The sequence below is a fragment of the Moschus berezovskii genome, chromosome 16, assembly GCF_049115385.1.
Source record: "Moschus berezovskii isolate FMDL1 chromosome 16, NW_MosBer_1.0, whole genome shotgun sequence".
Lineage (NCBI taxonomy): Eukaryota > Metazoa > Chordata > Mammalia > Artiodactyla > Moschidae > Moschus > Moschus berezovskii.
Window position 1 is genome coordinate 45,259,008 of NC_142475.1, and position 22,966 is coordinate 45,281,973.

The 22,966-nt window shown below is 45.4% G+C and overlaps 1 protein-coding gene across 1 annotated transcript in view; it reads right to left on the reverse strand.

Moving 5' to 3' along the window:
* Positions 1–21,336, reverse strand: part of RDH10 (retinol dehydrogenase 10) — a 31,731-nt gene extending 10,395 nt beyond the window's left edge. Inside the window, exons 1-2 of the mRNA XM_055431848.2 lie at positions 21,041–21,336; positions 19,170–19,405 (exon numbers count right to left, since the gene is read on the reverse strand). Coding sequence (XP_055287823.1) covers positions 19,170–19,405; positions 21,041–21,329 — 525 coding nt within the window. The 5' untranslated portion in view covers positions 21,330–21,336. The remainder of the gene's footprint in view (positions 1–19,169; positions 19,406–21,040) is intronic.
* Positions 21,337–22,966: the final 1,630 nt, after the last annotated feature.

The following is a 22,966-nucleotide window of genomic DNA, read 5'->3' on the forward strand; positions in this document are numbered from 1 at the left end:
CCCCATCCAGGGACTGAACCTGGGTCTCCTGCACTGTAGACAGATTCTTTACTGACTGAGCCACCAGGGAAGCCTGCACTCCAAGATCTGTCCTCTTATTCAAATGTCTGAGACACAGGGGAGGACATCTAGTTTGTCATCAGGAAAACGTGGCTGACACTTGATCGGGGCAGGGGTGGGGGGGCTCAGAGTCAGCAACCAGTATACACCAATTTGTATGTTCAGTGAGACAATTTAGAGTTGGAAGGGGCCCCGAGGGATTAGTTTATCTGCAAAAGAGAAAACTTTTAGTAATGGACTCTGGCTAAAAAGTGTGATAAGAGACTTTTGATTACCTGTGATGAATTTTATCACAAGACTCCAATACCATAACCTGCAACTGGCTGACAGGGTTGCTATGTGACTAAAAAGAAAAGAAAGAAGAAGGATATTCAAATGGACACTGACATTGCTATGAAAACATGCTTCACAAGTTTAATATCTCCATAGCTCCTCAGGGTTCCTCTTCAAAGCTTTGGGACCTTTGAAAGATAACTGTAAAGGTCATATTTATAATATAAACAAGAACTTCTTAAACAGAAGTGTGACTGGACATAGACATGACATGTCATATCTTGAGAAATCTTTGAGTGTTAGGTTTACGCCAAATTAACTCCCAACAGTTCCAACCCTCCAGACCATTCTTGGTGCTCTTAATGACAGACTGCAATGCAGAGCCTGCAGCTGCACTGTCAGGACAAATTAACCTAAAGTTAAACAAAAGAGAATGTGAAGAAACGCGGTATCCGGCAAAGTCTGACTTGAGAAATTTCGAGACTGATGACATTTTAAAGGTATAGGTAAAACACTCAGAATATGTTTTCCATATTTGCGAGTTTTTCAAGGTTAATGGACACTAAGGGAGGAGCAAAGCTAATTTCTCACAGTAGGAAAAGGCCATATCCTCTATTTTTGTGCATTTACCTGATTGTTCTGTGGTTAATTCAAGAAAAGGCAACTTTAAAAAAAAATCATTTTGAAGTATTTCTCTCTCACCTGAATGTCCAAAAATGACACAGAAAACTTTCATTTCCAAGTGAAGTCACTCAGTCGTGCCCGACTCTTTCCGACTCTATGGACTGTAGTTCGCCAGGCTCCTCTGTCCATGGGATTTTCCAGGCAAGAGTACTGGAGTGGGTTGCCATTTCCTTCTCCAGAGGATGTTCCCGACCCAGGGATTGACCCAGGTCTCCTGCATTATAGGCAGATGCTTTACCATCTGAGCCACCAGGGCAGGTCCCCTTCTTTTCTAAAGGGGACCAAAGATCATATTATGATGGGAAAGGCTTAATGCCGTCAGCACATGTACTGGACAGTTTTCTGATGTATGTTTAAGGGTTCTCAGAATCCCCAAATAAGAGCAATATATATGATTTGGAAAAAATGCAATCGAGACTCTCTTAAACAAAGACCATTTAACTGAAAGGCTTGCGGTATCCCTCCAAATGGTTCATCAACCCTCCTTGGTGTTTTGCTATTTCTGCTTGTGTCACTATGAGAGTTACTTGTCTTTATCAGAATCACAAAGGGACATACTGTTTATTTACAAGGCTAAAATGACATCTGGTGGCACATTCCTCTGAAAACTCAGTCACTGCTCCTGGAAAACTATGACTCAACACTACAATCTATTGAGGGTGCTGAAAATACAGGGAACTGGGTTAAAAAATTTTTTTCCCCATGGAAAAGAAATGCAAAAAAGCAAAATGGCTGTCTGGGGAGGCCTTACAAATAACTGTGAAAAGAAGAGAAGCGAAAAGCAAAGGAGAAAAGGAAAGATATAAGCATCTGAATGCAGAGATCCAAAGAATAGCAAGGAGAGATAAGAAAGCCTTCCTCAGCGATCAATGCAAAGAAATAGAGGGAAACAACAGAATGGGAGAGACTAGAGATCTCTTCAAGAAAATTAGAGATTCCAAGGGGACATTTCATACTAAGATGGGCTCGACAAAGGACAGAAACGGTGTGGACCTAACAGAAGCAGAAGATATTAAGAAGAGGTGGCAAGAATACACAGAAGAACTGTACAAAAAAGATCTTCACGACCCAGATAATCACGATAGTGTGATCACTGACCTAGAGCCAGACATCCTGGAATGTGAAGTCAAGTGGGCCTTAGAAAGCATCACTATGAACAAAGCTAGTGGAGGTGTAGAATTCCAGTTGAGCTATATTTAAAATCTTGAAAGATGATGCTGTGAAAGTGCTGCACTCAACATGCCAGTAAATCTGGAAAATTCAGCACTAGCCATAGGACTGGAAAAGGTCAGTCTTCATTCCAACCCCAAAGACAGGCAATCCCAAAGAATGCTCAAACCACTGCACAACTGCACTCATCCCACACGCTAGTAATGTTCAAAATTCTCCAAGCCAGGCTTCAGCAATATGTGAACTGTGAACTTTCAGATGTTCAAGCTGGATTTAGAAAAGGCAGAGGAACCAGAGATCAAATTGCCAACATCCGCTGGATCATGGAAAAAGCAAGAGAGTTCCAGAAAAACATCTATTTCTGCTTTATTGACTATGCCAAAGCCTTTGACTGTGTGGATCACAATAAACTGTGGAAAATTCTGAAAGAGATGGAAATACCAGACCACCTGACCTGCCTCTTGAGAAATCTATATGCAGGTCAGGAAGCAACAGTTAGAACTGGACATGGAACAACAGACTGCTTCCAAATAAGAAAAGGAGTACGTCAAGGCTGTATATTGTCACCCTGCTTATTTAACTTATATGCAGAGTACATCATGAGAAACGCTGGGCTGGAAGAAGCACAAGCTGGAATCAAGATTGCCGGGAGAAATATCAATAACCTCAGATATGCAGTTGACACCACCCTTATGGCAGAAAGTGAAGAGGAACTCAAAAGCCTCTGGATGAAAGTGAAAGAGGAGAGGGGAAAAGTTGGCTTAAGAATCAACATTCAGAAAACTAAGATCATGGCATCTGGTCCCATCACTTCATGGGAAATAGATGGGGAAACAGTGGAAACAGTGTCACACTTTATTTTTTTGGGCTCCAAAATCACTGCGGATGCTGATTGCAGCCATGAAATTAAAAGACGCTTACTCCTTGGAAGGAAAGTTATGGCCAACCTAGACAGCATATTAAAAAGCAGAGACATTACTTTGCTAACAAAGGTCCGTCTAGTCAAGGCTATGGTTTTTCCAGTGGTCATGTATGGATGTGAGAGTTGGACTGGGAAGAAAGCTAACCGCTGAAGAATTGATGCTTTTGAACTGTGGTGTTGGCGAAGACTCTTGAGAGTCCCTTGGACTGCAAGGAGATCCAACCAGTCCATTCTAAAGGAGATCAGTCCTGGGTGTTCATTGGAAGGACTGATGCTGAAGCTGAAACTCCAATACTTTGGCCACCTCATGCGAAGAGTTGACTCACTGGAAAAGTCTCTGATGCTGGGAGGGATAGTGGGCATGAGGAGAAGGGGACGACAGAGGATGAAATCGCCTGATGGCATCAACGACTTGATGGACATGAGTTTGAGTGATCTCCGGGAGTTGGTGATGGATGGGGAGGCCTGGCGTGCAGCGATTCATGGGGTTGCAAAGAGTCGGACACGACTGAGGAACTGAACTGAACTGGTTTTAAAAATATAGGATAAATCATTAGTGTGTTCAAAGATTAAAAAGGGTGACACACTCCCAAGCATTTGGGAAAGAACACATGCCTAAATAAATAGTCTTAATCCTATGGATTTACAGGTATCTGTTTAATCCATGTACTGACCACCTATGTTGTAAACTTAATTTTGGCCACAGAAACTGTAACTTGAGAATTTTCATTACAAAATTATCTTCAGTTAGGAAGTCAAACTCAAATCTGTATTTGCTAGCAATACACTGGCTTTCAATACTTCATTTGCAAAATGACAGCGTGCGTGCTCATGTTCAGTTGTGTCTGAATCTCTGCGACCCCATGGACTACAGCCCATCAGGCTCTTCTGTCCTTGACATTTTCTAGGCAAGAATACTGGAGTGGGTTGCCATTTCCTTCTCCAGGGAGTCTTCCTGACCCAGGGATCAAACCTGTGTCTCTAGTGTCTCCTGCACTGGCAGGTGTGTTCTATACCACTGCACCATCTAGGAATCCAACACAAATTCAGAAATTCACGTAATGCGATGATGGCCCTTTTTTCCTTTTCCTGTTTGGGTATGTTTGTAGAGACAAGAAACATCTCCTGACAAATTGTGCAAGAGTCTCCAAGATACTGAAGGCTGGAATGAGTCTCAGACTTAACAAATTGTTCATCAAAGTCTTTATGCGCTTGATACAAAATATTCTCTCTTTAGCTGTAGAGAGTATGTCATAATCATCAAATTCCTATCAATGTTACATCTACTGTCCTTTTTCTGATTATTCTGAGCCCAGAGGGATTGGTTTAACATTTAGAGGCATCAGCAGTTAATACTTAACACACACGCACGAGTCTACTCCTGCAGTTGCCCTGCAACCGAGAAGCTAATAAAAGAGCAGGGCTTTTCAAAGGAACACCTAGATGATGACACCATTAGTTATTCAGCAAAAATAAATGCTTCATTAACTTGCCTTCCCACTGTTAAAACATAGGATGGATCTAGCTTGAGGCAGGGACTCAGATATCAACATTCCCTGACACTTCAGAGTTCGCTGTGCAGAAATGCCAGAAAGGAGGGGACTTAAAAACTAAATGTGTCTGGAAAGTACACTGGCCTTTACTGTCCAGAGACCACATAGTTGTGACTGTCAATCACTTAACCTTCCTTGTTAATTGACCTCTCTTGGCTTAACTCATTTGGGAGACAAAAAGGAGATAGCCAAGATTTCTTAGGTCAAAAGTGTGATGACGGCTTATAGTCAATCATTCGTTCTTCGATTCCCACCACGTGTTCAATACACAAATCTTAACACTGAGGTATTACTTGCCTAAGACTCTCATAAATGACTCAGTAAGGTATCAACTCCATTAGCGCAGTTGCCAGCATCTGGTGAGCAGTAAAAATATCTGTTCGTTAAACATTTATATGTTGTCATGACTGTGCCTTTTACAGTAAGATAATTTGAATCCATGCCTCTTACCTAGTAAAAAAAAAAAATTACAATCATTTTTCTGTCTTTTACTTGAGTCCACAGAAGCTCAGTGTGTTAAAAGAAACGAAAAAAAAAAGAAAGAGCGAGACAATGAATGCTGCCCACTGGTTCCGAAATGCTACATTCCCTGATCCTCCCCCAGCTGAGTCCTAGATGATCAAAGGAGTGTGCCATAAGCTCCAGCTTGGGCCCCTTCCCCAATTTAATAACTTTATAGAACAGTGAAAATCGCCCGAAAAATTGCAAATAGTCTGCTAACAACAGGTTGTCATTAATCCCTTTACTTTGCTTTCACATCACCAAAAGTGTAATAAAGGCTGATCTTCCCAAGGGCAGGGGCTTCAGTTCTGTTCCAGAGACTGGTAACCACTTCCAGGAGGCACATCCACAGGCACAAGGGCTCAGCCACTGCCTAGGTGGCAGGACACCCTCCCCCGCCTGCCCACCCCCGCCGCCAAACCACAGCCCAGCAAGGGCCCTATGATCACTTTCTGTCATCTCTTGTACTTCATATGTGCAAAGAGTTCAAATTCTTCTCTACCTTCTAGGGTGCTTATTGTAGGAGTCTTTATAGAAAATCAAATCTTTACCTAAAGTCAAGGTACATCTCATCAAGAGCTTACTCCTAAAAACTTCCTTTATTCTTAGGCATCCACTGTAACAATTCAGAACTCACTCACTGTGTATGAGGGTCTATGAGGCACCTGTATTGTGTTAGGCATTGTTTAAAAACATCTTTGCAGTCGCATGGACTGTAGCCTGCCAGACTCCTCTGCCCATGGGATTTACTAGGCAAGAATCCTGGAGTGGGTTGCCATCTCCTCCTCCAGGGGATCTTGCTAACCCAGGGATCAAACCCACATATCTTCTGCACTGGCAGGCAGATTCTTTACCACTGAGCCAGCTGGGAAGCCCTTCTGAAAGAAACTTAAGGATTGTAAAAGTCACGTTTTCTAGAAATCCGTTCTCAAACTACACTATACGTTGCAATCATCTGGGGAAGTTTCTTCTGATGCCAGGGCACACCCTGGACCAGTTATATCCCGGAGGGAGTCCAGCACCCGAGCCAATGTTCCCCAGGTGACTCTGTTGTGCAGCTGCATTTGAGAGCCTGAGAACACAGTCATCTTGCCCTCAGCACCACCGACGTTTTGTGCTGGATAATTTTATGCTGTGGGAGGGCTGTCTTGTGCATTGTAGGATGTTAAGCAGTATCTCCGGCCTCTACCCACTAGATGCCAGAAATAACCCCACCAGTTCTGACCCAGGAAAATGTCTTTAGATGTGGCCAAATGCCCCTGGGGAGGAAGAGTCCCCATGAGAACCACTCTTTAGAAGGAATACACACATTAGTAAATTAGGTTCCATGTGGTCCAGTGATGATTTTTTCTGAGCTCTAATTCTCATATTGTCATCACATTTTCTAGCTTTGGAAGACATTCTAGACTTAAAAAAAAAATCACAACTTAAATTCACGACTTATATTCAATCACTTGTTGATTGGGTTAGGCTCAAAAGCCCATTCTTTTTAGTTTACATATCAAAACCTTCAAACCACCACTCCAGCACTCACTTCAGAACTACTGTTGAAGGTAAATAATGCTGACAATTTTCAGGGACCAGGAGCGGAGGAGGGGGATGCACAAGAGGCAAGGTCTCTGCCCTCCTGCAACTTGTTTTCAGACAGCTGTTTTGGTCCTAGGCAGAACATAGCTCTTCAGCGCACTGTGTGAAACTCCATCCTGGGCACAGCAACCAAGGTGAGGAGTGGGCAAGAGAGCACCTTTTAACAATGGCCTGGAACCACAGAAACAAAACAAACAAAATCCTAGACAAGGATGGACCCCAGAGTCCATGCTCTGGCATTTTTCTAGTCTACAAAATTCCTAAAGGACTAATTAGCTCTGGGGAAAAAACATGCAGATAATACTGAAAAAGAGGGAATGGAAATACATGCTCAAGAGCAGTTCCTCCACTAACTGTGATGTGCACAAGAACCGCTTGGCATCTAAATCAAGTGCAGACCCTGACCCAGGAGGTCTGGGAGAGGCCTAAGTTTCCTAATGTGCAGCCTGGCAGGTAACACTACGGTTCTGGGCCACAGGCTGAGCAGAAGGTTGCAGTGTGAGCCAGCTAATGTCTACTCCAAACGTCAAGTGGCTTCAAATCGATTTCTCCTAGAAATTCAACAAAAAAGGCAGACTAATTTCTCTGCCCTCTCTCCTACCTGTGTTCTCTGAACCAGGGTATCTGGGGTTGAGAGGTCCCGTTCTCCACTCCACACATCCTTTCCCCAATAATGCTTTGTCAGACAAACACCAGTTCAAATTGATGTCAAGAGCCCTGGGAGATTTGTATGGACAACGATGGGAGTTTATAGGCTGACTGTTTATATATTTGCCTTGGTTCCATTTTTAGCACCAGCAAGCCCCTCTGCAGTGGTTTGAATGTTTGTGCCCCTCCAAAATTCATGCTGAAAGCTAATGCCCAATGTGATGTTGCTGGGTCATGAGGGTAGAGCCCTCATGAATAGGATATGTGCCCTTGTAAGAGACCTCAGAGAGACCCTTCCCCCTTCCACTATGTGAAGATACAGCAAAGATGTTCTGTTCTGTTCAGTCGCTCAGTCGTGTCCGACTCTTTGCGACCCCGTGGACTGTAGCCTACCAGGCTTCTCCATCCATGGGATTCTCCAGGCAAGAATACTGGAGCTGTCTACGAACCAGGGAATGGGTCCTCACCAGACAACCCATCTCCCAGAGCCTTGACTTTGACCTCGTCCAGCCTCCAGAACAGTAAGCAAAAAATTCCCGTTGTTTATATGCCCCTCAGACCATGGTACTCTGCTCAAGCTGCCCAAATGGACTAAGACACCCCCATCTGCATTAGAACAAGCTCTCAAAAAGAGACCCGGAAGATTTCAAAATCCTTTCCCCTTATCTACAGAGGCTTTGATGGCTTAGTTTTCAAGGCAAGGAATTTAGACCTTTTAGCCTCAGTATTCACCTTTAAAATTTTTCCACATTTACCTTTTGAGGTTTTCATGCTTTGATTAGCCCATGAGAAAACCCTAACAGGAAAAGGACTATTTCTTTAAAAATCAAATGCTTAGTCCACAAGTTTGGACACTATCAGCTGGCCAAAGCTGCACAATTTTGAGAATCCATGATTACATTTTCTAAGCAAAGCTCATGGAGTTATCTGGAATTCTGATCTCATAAGATTATTATGTAACAGAATAAAGGTTTTACATTTTCCAGGAGATAAGCCTAGAACAAACCAACAAAAACCAAAACTCAAACCACACTGTTATTGACATTTCAGTACCAAGTATTTACAGAACTTTGTTCAGCCGGTCTGTCTAGAAGAGCCCTATTTTATTCATTACTTTCTGTGTCTGTCAGTGCTGACCTGCAAATTAGGAAGAGAAGGAAGCTGGGAGGCTAAGGTTACACAACACCCTCCTCAATGAAGTAACCACCTCAGCTATAGACCACAAAAAATTATAGAAAAACACATGAATTGGGCTTTGGTAATAAAATTGAAGTGTAGTACTGGTTCTTTATAATTTTACATGTTTATCTAATTTATGAAGCAGACTTTTGGGGATATTAAGTTAGGGTTAATTAGTCATTGCTAAACTAACCATGCTAATTAAAAAAAAAAAGAACATTTGAAGGCGTATTCATACATTATACCACAGGGCACAAGCATAAGCAACTCACAGGAGAATTTACCTTTGAACATAGTATCTGCAGAGCTTCTACACTAAGGTCCTGGGCTTCCCTATTGTTTAGATGGTAAAGAATCTGCTTGCAATGTGGGAAGACCTTGGTTCAATCCCTGGGTCAGGAAGGATCCCCTGGAGAAGGGAAGAACTATGTTCCAGTATTCTTGCTTGGAGAATTCCATGCACAGAAAAGTCTGATAAGCTACAGTCCATGGGGTCGCAAAGAGCCTGACATGACTGCGTGCTCACATACAATCTAAGGTCCTAGGCTGAGGGTCTAGGTCCTAGATTCTTCCTTCCTCAAAGAAGCCCTTGGGCAAGTCCCATAGCCTCTCTCGGTTTGTCTCCTCATCCACAAAAATGGGGATAATGGCTCTACTTGAGAGTTGCTGTGAGGAGCAAATGAGAGAAGAGCATTCATGAAAGGGGTTTGTAAAATTTAAGTGCTATATAAAAGTACAGTAAATGCACCCAAGGCTAATTAAGCATATATTTATAGGTTACTTGGGTTAGAAGTGCTATCTATTTTTGGTTATGCTGTTTCTTCAAGTTCCTGCCAGTTCCAGGTTCTTACCATGTATGGTTCCCAGGCCCCCTGCCCTCCGGGCAGTGTCAGACCACACTTCCGGCAAAAACCCAGGACCGGACCACCAGAAGCGGTCTCACACACTCGGGGCTGACAGCTTCCTGCCCTCTTCCTCCAGAAAGAAACCTGGGAGATGCTCGGGAACCACACACACTTCCCAGTAACACCTCTTCTCTTCCTCCGGAATCCTGGGAGATGCTCAGAAACAAGACACTTTCCAGTAACACCTCTTTTCGAATCTTTTCTTCAGTTCTGTTCTCTAGGGGTCAGAGAACCACCGTTTCAAAATACAAATGACACTGCTTGATGAAGGAGAGTCCAGCAAATATAAAAATACTAAAAGTCAGTCCTGAACTATTTAACAATAATTTATCAGACCTGAGGTTTCTCTTTCTGGAGAGATTACAGAACTATCCCCATTAAAAAGATCCTTGAGAAATCAGTAGGGGGCAGTATGTTAATTACAATTTGCAGGTGGGAAAAAATTCAGGCTTTGAATTTGAAGTTTTCACTTGTCCTCAAGCTACCCATGTGCTTACATAAGTTACACCACAAATATTTTCCCAGTTACACTGATTTGGGAAGTGTTATTTTGAGCCTCATTGTTTAGAGTAACACTGAGAAGCTGAACCATGTTAATATTCAGCAATTCCAGTACTAAGCCATTTGAAGGCAAGGCAAGATATTCACATTTTTATGCAAGCGGCAAATGAGAAGCACTTTGGTTTCCACAAGCCCCCCCACAATGCCAGTGTTTCCAATTTTAACACCACTGCCACCTTTCACACATCTTTGTGGGATCTTTGGAAGTTTCGCCGACCAAGTCATGTTGTGTTTCCAAATGTGAATTCACTGTAAGTGGCTTGTCAGTTGGGCTCATTTGACAGCACTCAAGTTTGCGGCGGTAATTGCCCTTCCTTGTTCAATATTCTAGCAGCATTTGCTGCCGTGTTGGAAGTCTTATCATCATTATGAGAGGATATTCTTTTTTTTTTTCTCCCTGTGGTTCACTTAATTTTAGCTCAGAGCATTTAGGAAAATGGTCCCTGACAGGTGTGAACTTGAGTTTTGAGGGACTTGACAAAGTGAAAAAGAAAAAGAAACATCTCGGGAGCAGGCCAGGCTGGGTAACAGCAAGTAAAAGACACTGGCATCCTTTTGTCAGAAGGCATGCCCGCCGGTGATGTGATGGCGTAAGCCTGTGTAAACCCAGAGGTCCAGGTGATGGGAACTGGCTGGCCAGGTGTGGCAGGGTGAACGAGATTAGGTCCTAAGGCCATGCTCTGACAACAATTACTCTAAACAGTGGTGTCTGATCAGGGTTAGACCACAATCTGGGAGGTTCTCTAAGACAGCCCTATCATGGGGCCCAGCTGTATGCTTTACCTGTCTACTGTATATTTTCAAAGAAAGAATTACAAGATTCCATCCTCTGAGTAACTTTCTGGTTATGCTTACAAGGGGTCTCTGCCTAGGTCAGTTGATAGAACTTTAAGAAGGGGTTAGTTCTTTGAATAGCCAACTACAACAGTAACTTCCGAGATAAGAAATCACTAATTAAACCAAGAGAGATGAACACATTTTAATCTGATCCCTGGAGTTACAGGCTCGAAACACTGGATTTAACCCCTTTAGCTGAGGCAGGGAACAGGTCCCTATTCTTAAGTACTCTCAAGAGTTTGTCACACTCCAGAGATGAACGACAAAAGGCCCTTTATCTTGAACAACTAGTGGCTCTGTGTGGGGAGGGAAGACACAAATTCACCCTGCCAGGACGCCCCCTAGTGGAACTTCAGTATAGTACAACTTGGGGGTCCAAAACCATCCCGGTGTTTTGGAATTAACACGGCCTCTGGAGCACTTCTCCAAGTCCAGAGGCTGCAGCTGCACCATCCACGGTCAGGAGCCTTCTTCCTCACTGAGCACTCCCACACAAGCGCACAAACCACACACGTCATCTCTCCATCCAGTCACATAGGCAGATAGCCGGATTAGACAGAGACAAGTTGCCTACTGATCATCATTTCAGTTTCTGAAAGAACTAGCACAAGAATTTTAGATGAATCTGCTATTAATATTCCTTAACTCAAGGGGGAAAAAAACATTTAAAGAAGGGTTTCCTACTTAAAAAAAATTATTCCCCCCCCCATTAAGGGTATTAAACTGCTTGGAAGGAGTTTTCTGATTGTCACATCTTACGTATGTTCAAATTACTCAAGTCAATTCACTAGAATTTGCCAAAGCGCCTGAAAATCTGAAAAATGGTTAAGGTAAAGATAAACGTTGCTTTCAAACTGTGGTGCTGGAGAAGGCTCTTGAAAGTTCCTCGGACTGCAAGGAGATCAAACCAGTCAATCCTAAAGGAAATCCACCCTGAATATTCACTGGAAGGACTGATGCTGAAGCTGAAGCTCCAATACTCTGGCCACCTGATACGAAGAGCTGACTCATTGGAAAAGACCCTGATGCTGGGAAAGACTGAAGGCAGGAGGAGAAGGGGGTGACAGAGGATGAGAGGGTTGGATGGCATCACTGACTCCTTGGACATGAGTCTGAGCGAGCTCCAGGAGATGGTGAAGGACAAGGAAGCCTGGCGTGCTGCAATCCATGGGGTCACAAAGAGTTGAAGACAACTCAGTGACTGAACAACAACAAAAAACAAATGCAGAAGAAGAGAATACACTGAGAACGTCAGTGGTTAAGCAGTTAAGCACAGGGTCTGGAGCATCCTCTGGGCCACGGTGGCCTGATCCTGCCAGAGCCGACCGAATGGCTGCGCACTCTGCCAGGTGCTCCCCGCTCAGTCTTTCTGAAAAAGCTAGTCCGGCAGTCAGCATTAGTGCAGGTTAACGGATGCTGCCACGTTGACGTGCCCTGTAGGTTAATGTCTACTTGGGCAGATACTGGATAAAGCCCTGGATGTAGAAATAATGAAGGAGAAAAGAACATCAACTTTGCTTCCAAAAATCAAGAAAAACAGCACACAGTCAAATAAGAGAGTGCCATTCCCTGAACAAGGAACATGGAACTGTTCTATTCTACAAGGACTGCTCCTTTAGTATATCAAGACACTATGAAGTCAGTGTGAAAAGATTTCAAATATGTTCGTTTTTCTTTCTCAGGAGTAATGATACATTTTGTCTGAACTATTCAACTACTGTCCCTCAGGAAGATGGGACCCAAATGGTAGGAGAGGTGAGTGTGCTGGCCCCTTCAGGCCCAGTGAGGCAATGGGCTTGGAAGGCAGGTGGAAATCAGCTTTGGAAGGCTGGAGCTGCCACCCTAACGAGCCTGGACTTCACGCTGTGAACAATATGGTCACTCAAGGCCTTGGGGTAAGGTTCTAGTCAGCATAATCTTTAAGTAGGCATACAACCAATTCAAGTCTGCTTAGGTAACCTGAGGTTGGAGAACAAAGGCTGGAAACAGGGAGAGAAGTTCACAGATTCTTTGCAGAGACCAGGCAAGAGGTGATGGAAGCACAGGGGAGGATGTGGGAATGGAAAGGAGGGGCTCAACGTACACGGTAGCAACAGAAGAGTCAGGCTTTGGTGACCCACGGATGTGTGCAGGATGGAGGAAACGTCAGGATGCTGAAGTTTCCAGGCCTGGCCACACACCAGGGGATTCAAGAGAGGGCAAAGAGGAATCGCTTTCCGTTTTGAGATTTGCTGGGTTTACGGAATGCGTGGAAGAGCCAAGACAGTTGTCTGAACTTGGGAACTCTCAGAAATCCCAGTTGAAGCCACTGAAATAAAGAGAATACCCAGCTTGAGGAGCACAGTGAGAAGCGGTCTGAGCATGCCATACTAGACAGCCCTCAGGTCCTGGAGGCAAGGAGAAGAGAGAACTGGGAGACGAGAGAAGCAGGAGAAAGCGGGCTTATCATGGCAGCTAGAGCGCCAGCATCTCAGAGATGCTTGACCAGCTCATTTTCTGTAGAAAGGTCAGGCCACACATTGGATACGGCCATTAAATAGGCCCCTGCCATTTTCTCATATGACATTGGTTACTTAGCAATATTTTCTAAACAAATGAGATAACCAGATTACAACATATATCGAAAGTGCTGGGAAGATTTTTGTAGGATGGTTCCCTGCTCATACCGGTTATTTATCATGTCATAGATGTTTATTGCTAGCAGCACTAGATTTGGGTCCAGCATGTAATATATCAAATATAGACACTTGAAGTTCAATGAGCACGTGATCTTATTTTATGTTAGGAAAGAAGGCTATGAAATGACCCGAATAGGAATGTACAGAGTTCCAGGTACCCAAGCAGTTGCTATCTAAAGAGACATTTTACTCGGTTTTTAACTCTGGCCATGAGAATTAATAAGATAAAGTATGCTGACCCTATGTCAGTTTACAGTTCGGTCCAAGACACAAAAAGTTTACTGCAGAAGCTCAAAACATTTCATTTTTATGCATATGAATTTATTTAATAACAAAAGCCAGCTTTAGTACAGACTTGAAAATACATCACGACTTTCACATTTTTAGTTGCTGTCCTAAGACAGAAAAACAATACTCCATAAAATATTTACCCTAAGAATTCCTAATATTACATTTTGGAGGAGGAAGTATCAGCTACACAGTTTTATAAGAATACTTTAGAAATGATTTTTTTTTTTTTTAAATTCTAAATCCAAGAAGCCATGAACAAAACTAGATTTCTCCAACCAGAGGACAGAGGAATATAGTATATGAGATTAAAAACCAATAAATCACGTAAGAACTTAAACATTAATGATTAGGGACCATTCATGAGATATTAGGTACAACCACAGCGCTAATGTCTTTAAGTGCTACATTACTCAGATCTAACTGGTGGGCTTTTACTTTTCCTGGATGGATTTTAACTAAATAGACTTTAGACACTTGGATATAGATAAATGCCCAATTCAGTAATTAGTATTTTAAAACTGTGAAACCTTTTAAGTTAAGTGGTCTATTAATTAACTACCAATTATCTTGTCTGACTATCATATCAATAGAAGTAAATTACCGACTAGCAATTTGACAGATTTAGCCCTTTACCATGCAAAATTTCTTTAGAACATAAAAAGGCCTGGAGTTAAATGCTTTTGCTTCCCCCTTTTGGTTAATCAGGGATCAATTTGCTGCTCCTGTATAAATGCCAAATGCAACTCTTTGGTCAAAAAGGACCTACAGATAAATTCTGTCTTTTAGAAATGACAAGTTACAATTTCTTTTTTCTTTTAAAGATTCCCTTTAAAAATAACAAATGAAGCAAAATATTAATGTTTTGGGGGAAACATGGGTTTGCAGCTCCTATGTGGAGGCCAGTTCTCCATATTTCAAAGGATACTAGAGAAGTATTTTCAAGTTTTTGCCTCTTACCCAGATACAGAGTGAGTCTGAATAGATGGTTTCTCTGATTTATGCCAAGAGTCAAGAGCACTGTATTGCACACATTCCCACGTTCTTGTCCTAACTGAACATTGCACAACAGATCATGCTGATTAAAACCTACCCCCTACATCTATCACTTCTTGACTGGTAACCAAGCCAAGGTTCCGAGGAGAGCTGCTGGGCTAGAAGAACCCTGAGCATCAGCTTTGCGACCCCATGGACTGTAGCCCGCCAGGCTCCTCTGTCCATGGCATTCTTCAGGCAAGAATAGTGGAGTGGATTGCCGTTCCCTTCTCCAGGGGATCTTCCTGACCCAGAGATGAAATCTCCTGCATTGAAGGCAGATCTTTCACTGTCTTAAGTCACCAGGAAAGCCCAGAGCAGACCGGAGGGCTGTGCAAAATAATGCTAAGTCCTGCAAACACTTCTAATGGGTATGGAAATAGGTCCGAGGATGAGAAGCAAGAAAGGAATTGTATCACAGACTTAGAGAATGAACTTATGGTTGCCAGGGAAGGGGGGAAGGATGGGGGGAAGGGATAGTTAGGGAGTTTGGGATGGACACGTACACACTGCTGTATTTAAAATGAATAACCATCAGACACGACTGAGCAACTGAACAACAATTGTCACTGAGCATTATTTTAAAATAATAATTATTTAATGAACAGATTAAATTATAATTGAAATACAGAATCTAGATAACAGTGTATTTTTTTTAAAAAATGCATTATTTTAAATAAAACTTTAATTCTTGCCAAAAAAAAATAAATAAAATAAAATGAATAACCAACAAGGACCTACTGTATAGCACACAGAACTCTGCTCAATGTAATGTGGCAGCCTGGATGGGAGGGGAGTTTGGGGGAGAACAGATACATGGACATGTATGGCTGAGTCCCTTTGCAGTCCACGTGAAACTATCACAACCTTGTTAATCAGCTATACTCCAATATAAAAGTTAAAAAAAAATCAAAAAGAAACGAACCATGGCCAGAATCCTCTTCTTGAGGCTCAGCTAGAAACAGGAATGACTACATATATTCAAACTGAGCTGATTTAAACTTATCTATCAACCACTAGCCTTGCACCAATGAGCAGAGTCAATATATATAAAAGCAAGCTTACAGGTGGGCACGGACAATGGAAAAGTCGTGGATGAAAACAAAAGGAGACAGACACGGTAACAAACATAAGATCCCTCACTTTGAGATCCTGTCAATCTTCCACAGCTTGAATTAGTCCAACATAATGCTTACCTTTTGAAACTTCAGAAGCCAGACTCATGGGAGCATTCTATGAGTAGGTGATCTTCTAAATATTTAAGTAGAAGCCTAGCCTCTACTATCAAACATTTACTAAGTGACTAGGAGTAGAGTTCTGTTCCTGGCAGAGGAAAACAAACAGAGGTCTGTAACAAGTTGCCTTCAGACAGCTTGCCATCTACCTGGGGCTCTGGGGGCACAATGGATCAGGAGGTACACCAAGAGAGCACATAGCAGGCGCAAAGGACGAGGATGACAACAAACACAGAGAGAGATCAACAGAAAGAAGAGATCAGTTGTTCAACGGCAGCTTCATCAGAAAACAAAGGGTTGGACAAGATGGTCTCTAATGGTCCTTGTGGCTCTGACAAATCAAAACACGAGAAAAGGGCCAGAGTGAGGATGCAGGTCATAGGAAGAACCTGAGCTAGCTCTGAAAAGATATGGAGCAGAGCAGAGGGCCTTCCAGGCCGGGGGAGTGGTACGAGGGGTGGTTTGAAATCAGAGCGCCCACAGTCAATGTCCACACGGTTTCCAGTTCACTGCCTATGACTGTAGTGCTGGGTCAGGACCAACACACTGTTGATTATGTTATGAACACAGACATCAACTGCTACTTAAAAAGTCTGGCTCAAGATGACCTGTTCCAATCACTGAACGAGTCTTGGCTCAGATGATCCACTCTTTAAAATGTATGGGGCAACTACTTTTCCCCACCCCAATGCAGTAAAAAGACACCGTGCTAGTTATCTTTTTCTAGAAGGAAAGCAGCACATGACAGTACATCTTGGAATAGTTACCATGAACATTTTCACCTAAGGGGACTACTGGAAGGGAAGCTGAATTCAGGTGGTTCTTAGACTACTCGAGGCCCTCCCCCCAAAGAAATCACTATAAAATTATAGTAAGTCGTCTTTTAAATGTTGGCTTGCTAGATTTCTTCCTAAATGGTTTGTGAGTTTTGGCAAGAAGTCAGAAACTCCAACTCTTAAAATGAATTTTCTGACTCAATTTTGAAAATAAATTCTGAGGTTTAGATGCTTAAGGGAAAAACAGCTGGAGAATTCAGGAGCCTCCCATAGTTTAATATGAAGTGACGTCATTCCTGTCAAAGCGCCCAAGAACTCCCTAAATTGTGCAGTTAAACAACATTTCCAAGCAAAGGAAGGACTCTGGGAAGGTGGTACATTCCTCATTGGTAGAGAGTCTATCAACTGATGTGCATTTTCAAAGCTAAGGCTATGGATTTTTTATGCCTAAGACACTTGACTTGGCTCTCTTTTTATAGGACGTCTGATAAAAAGAAGCTTTCCTCTTACAAGTATCTAACTTCAGATTGTACAGGGTTTTTCTAAAAATCTGGTTATGTGTGATATTGTACAATTCAGCAAAATAATCAAGCAGGGCAGTTGGGCAAGGTGGTTAAACTTCAGAGTACTCTGTGGAGGTAAAGGTTCACTGTTTGGAAACCATGCATTGTCCCAGTCAGAGGTGACTGGGGGAAAAAAAAATCCTGGTTCATAACTGGTCAACTGATGGCGAGAGCTCTGTTTAAGAATGACAAATGGACTGAAATCAGATGCAGCTGCTAAGGCAGCCTCATCCTCACCAGGTTTTAAATATGAAAACTACAGTCTACCTGCAATTTATGTACATCTTTTATTTCAAGTGGGGGCTATTTGATTTACTCCAAATTATAAACACATAAGATTCTTCATGAACACTGTTGCCAAGTTTATTCTCTTGTGTTGGCTTTTACCCACCTGATCACCTGCCCCGTTTCTGCGGCCCCCACAGCAACAGGGATTTTATTCAGTTCCCCACTCCCACTGCGCACAACACATACCCATCTACCTGCGCACACGCGCACACACAAAGCATACTTGAAGCCCTCCAAACTGTATTTGGTAACCTTACGCGCTTAAAACATAGGTATGAGTTAGCGTCGGTCATTTATATGTTCATTTTTAGAGTTTTGGAAATGATTTAAAGCTCATGCTTGAATATACAACATTAAAATGAGCTTCTGCGGGGGTCAGAGAAATGGTTTACTGTTCAAGGAGCAACGTTTGAATGAGTACTTCTAAAGCCAGATTAAGTTTTTAAGCAGTTGTTAAAAAATTAATGAGATTTAATGTGACCTATTTAGGAGAAACAGTTCTTTGTTGTGTTCTGTTAGAAGACTAATCCGCCTATGAGACAACAAATAAACAAAAATCCTATTTCCTTATCCCTTCTTTATTGGATCCCACCTGCCTACAAAAGTAAAGGGGGGTTAGAAGAGCATAAAGTGGGTCAAGAGTGTACAGTTAAAGGGGGGAGTGTCACGCCTACCATTACTGAAAAGGTCATCTGGCAAATCGGGATTAGTTCTGCCCCCAGAGCAGAAGGCCCTCTCTCTCATCTATTTAGATGAGGTAATAGTTCTGTGATGACTGGAAGCTGAAATGGTTCAAGTCCTTGTTTTGCCAGGTCTCAACCCCTCTGCCCGCTACAGAGGGACTCTGTGGTCCTTTCAGAGTGACTTCTTAGAAACATATCTTCTAAGCTGAGAAAGTTCTGAGATATGCCCCAATATGCCACAGACCCTGGGGATAGTCAATGGATTTAAGCGGCTGCCAGGGTGGCCTGACCACTCCCACCGGACCACAGATGCTGATCTCAGAATCTTTGGCGCTTTCTGAAATGTGGCTCAGCAGTAATTTGGAAGCCTAAACTCTGACTTTAGGAATTCATAAGAACAACTGATGTTTTACAAACTCAACAGAAAGTAAAATAAACAAACCCAGGGTTTTATACTCCCTCTTGTTATTTTTATGGCAATCTTTCAAACTAGTTCAAAATGTTCAGTCCTCTACCCTCTCCAGAAGTTCTGAATTGGGAGTGGGGTGCGGGGGGAGGAAAACAACCATTTAATAGTAACCGGCATACGCTGTAATTCACCAGGGGGGAAGAGAGAGTTGGAAGGAAGCTTTGTGGGTGAAAGAGCGCAGGTGGCTTTCAGGCTGGTACTGAAGGCTCTCGCTCTTTCCCAACCTTCTTGCTGAGTAGGGCCCAATAATAAAAACAAGGATGTTTATATTTACCCAGAAGTGTGCGTGGCAATTGACCATCATGGTTCTCTCAATGAGCTCATCGGGACATTCCAGAAGGTGATGCCCAGACACCACGCCGGCATTATTGACCAGGACGGAGACCTCGCCAACTTCCTTTCGGACCCTTTCTGCTGTCAGGTAGACATTCTCCCTCTTTCCCACATCACAGGTGTAGGTAAAAACCTGCAAGTTACAGTGAGGCAGAATTTCTTCCTCACCATTCCCAGCTGTCCTCAGAAGTCCAGATGAAGGGAAAAAAATGAAACAGAGAAGGGACAGGAGGGGGGGTGCAAAACATGAGTCACGTGGCCATCAGTAGGACAAAGATCACACAAAACAAAAATACTACAGTGAGCTTCAAGTTTCTGACACCATAAGGCTTGCCAATGACTGCACTTACAGCTGCCTTCCTCCCCCTAGTCTTTGGGAATTACAGCAATTTACTGGATAACTTTGCTTAGGGGAAAATCATGTAATTGTGACCAGCCCAATACAAGTCAGACCTCATGGGACTGGCTTTCTGGAGCTAAAGACACCTGGAATGAACGGATCTCAGCCCAGAGAGTAACACCTCCTCCTCCCAAACACACACACACACACACACACTCCTCTTTGCGGAGAACAGTGGTCAGAAGCAGCTCTTACTCTTTAGTCTGTCTGCGTGCCCCAAGGCTCACAAATCAAAGCTGTAATTAATAATCTGAATTCAGCCAAAGCCCAGAAATGAACCGAATTTGCTATGACAAAGTGGGGATCACACTGGTTGGTCCTATCTGGAGTAGCTAAAACCCCCCAAGAAGCAGCCTTACATAAACCGAGTTGACAGGTAAACGTGTGATTTTCCTGTATAAGAACTCAATCTAAAAACCTGATCTATTCTCTGGAAAACAACCACCTTTCTCTTTTAGGTCTGGGCAGGGAGCACAGAAATCTGTTTGCTACCCTCATACCAATGGAGAAAATGTACCAGTTTTGACCTTTGGTTTTCTGACATAAAAGACAGGTGCCAATAATTTTGGTGACAAATGATCGATATCGGGGAGGGGTGGTGTCCAAGTTAATCCTCCCAATATAATTCGGTGTTTTCTCTGGAAATGAAAAAATTGTCAAAAAGCAAGAGCCATTATCAAATCCAGACCGATACTTATGGTTGGTTATGTTTTCCACTTTGGCTTTTTTTTTTTTTTAAGTCTCAGACTCAGGTTAGGTAATAAATACCCAGAAATGCAGATTTCCTAAGGTTATCAAAAACATGGAATTAATTTTACAATAAGGCTTAAATTCTTTAAGCGTTTTCCCTTAAGAGGCCAGGTGTCTTTCAATCGGGCTGAGTATGTAACTAAAGCACTGACTTAACATCTCCGGTGCAACAATGTTAATTATTTTCCCGTGGCTAAAACTTACAGTGAAATCATCAATGCTGCCCTCGTCTCAGCCCTTCAGACCGCAGTAACGTACGTGTAAGGATCAATGAGCGAGTCTGAGAACAACTTCCCAAAGACACTAGTTTCTCCTTCCCAAACGAGACTGACACATCTCTTTAGGATTCAAATCGGGGGTCCCAAGTTCCCTCGCCCTGCTTAGACTCCGAGGGCTTAGGAAAGCCCACAGTCTTCCCCAAAGGGACTGGACCTCCGTTAAGACCGGGCTTTGGCACACTTTCTCCCTCCTGATACAGAAGGGCTCATGCCCCTGATCAGGAGGCAAATTCCACTCGCGGAAGCCTGGGCTGCAGGGGGTAGGGTGCTCTTCCTCGAGAGCAGGACCGGCCGTGACCGTGGGGTTCCGGCGCCCTCGGGGGGAGGGCGCGGGGGTGGGAAGAGGCTTGACCCAACAATGCCGCGGGCGCCGGTCCGAGTTACCTTGCAGCGCCGCGGCGTCGGCCGCCTCCAGGTCGCGGTAGATGTGGCGCACCATGCCCGCCGTCTCCTCGTTGCTTTGGGTGTTGATGTCCCAGAGCACCAGCAGCGCCCGGCGCCGGGCGAACTCGAGAGCGAAGAGGCGGCCCAGGCCGCTGCCGGCGCCCGTAATGAGGCACACCTGGCCAGCCACGCTCTTCTCCTTGGGCCGCACCAACCAGCGCGCCGCGGCCAGCACGAACGCCCAGAGCACTTTGAAAGTGACCACGAAGAACTCCACCACGATGTTCATCGCGACGTCCCGGGGGAGCCCCCGCACGAGCCCAGCGCCCGCGTCCGCCCCCCTCCCCGAGCTGCCCCGGGGGCGCTGGTCAGAGCTGCTGGGACCCGAAGGCTGCGCCCCGCGCCCGCCCTCGAGGTGCCCGCCGGGCTGGAGTGCGCGGCGCCGCGCCCCGCTCGCGCGGGGCCACTCCCGCCCGGGCTCGGCGCGGTGGCCCCAGGCTGTGCCCGGCTCGGCGCCTCCTGCAGGCTGCCGCCCGCCGGTCCCGGAGCGCCCGCCCCGCCGGCCGGTCCCGCTGCAGCGGCGGTGACAGCCGCGAGTTAGGCGGCGCGCGCGGCTCTCATAGCCAAGGCGCCGCCGCGGCTCCCTCTCACTCCGGGCGAGGGGCGCGCGGCGGAGACGGCACGGGTCGGCCGGCCGCCGCGGGAGTTGTCAACTTGACCCAAGTTGCGAGCGGGTGGGAGAGTGGGGTGCGGGGCAGCGGGCGCGCCGGGAAGAGGGGACGCGATCGGCGCTGGCGAGCGCTCCCCTACGGCTTGCGGCTGCCTTCGCGGTCTCGTGGCCCCTGGCCCTGCGCCCCCCCGCGGCTGTCACTCGGGCACCGGGTTCCGCAGCGCAGCGCCGCTGGCGAGTCGCTGAGCCGCCGGCCGCCGCTGAGCGGACTCCACGCTCCGCGATATATAACCCGCGACCGGGAAGAGCCGGCGGCGGCATCGGCCCTCCCCCAGCTCGGCCCTCCCCGCCCCCCGGGCGCACCCCGCCCCCGGGCCAGCCCCCCGCCCGCCCGCCGTCCGCGGAGCAGCGGCGGGGTAGCCCCTCTCACATGGCCGTGGCCGCAGCCGCCAGCCCTCCTTGCACCTCCCATCGCGGTTCACGCCCCCCACCCCCACCCCGCCGTGGGGCGTCCAGACCTCCGCCCGCCAGGCCGGACAGTCGGCAGTGCCCGGGCTGTCCTCCGGCCGTCCGGTCCTCGCTTGTCCGGCGTCTGAGTCACTTTCGTTAACCCAGGGGTTCTGGACGGCTCCGCCGGCGATCAGGCGCTGCGGAAGACAGCCCTGCAGGCTGGATAAACGAGGACAAGGACCTCGGCAGCGCGGCAACGGGCGTGCCGGTCGGCTGCTGGGGTTAGCGAAGGGCCGGGAAGGCGGCCAAAAGCCGGGAGCAGCCTAGAATCGTAGCTGGCCCTTTGGATCGAAGGCCAAGAGGCTCTCCATTTACCCGGCTGGGACCACCACCGCCGCGCTTGCCTTCAGACCCGGACCGGCGTTACCCTTTCGGCCGGCGGGCCGTGAACGTGATGCATGCCGGGATTTGTAGTTCTCGCCCCGCCGGTGCGTCGTTTGCATACATTACTGGGTAGAATTCGAGCCATATCCTGTCGACGCAGCCTAAACATCAGGACCCCGAGTAGTCAAGGAATCGGCACTCTGCTCTCATCGTATCGATTAGAGTCTAGCCAATACATTCATTCTTCCCATACACGTTTTACCCGAAACTTGATCGTAAAGAGGCCGAGTCAGGCAGTTCTTAGTTCTGCGTCTGCGAGTCGAGTTCTACTTCCGAGTTCTTTTCTGGCTTATCCCGAGACACCTATGAGTCGTGGGGCTTCACGCTCGCCGTCTTTAAGTGAACAGCGCGCATGCGCCAAC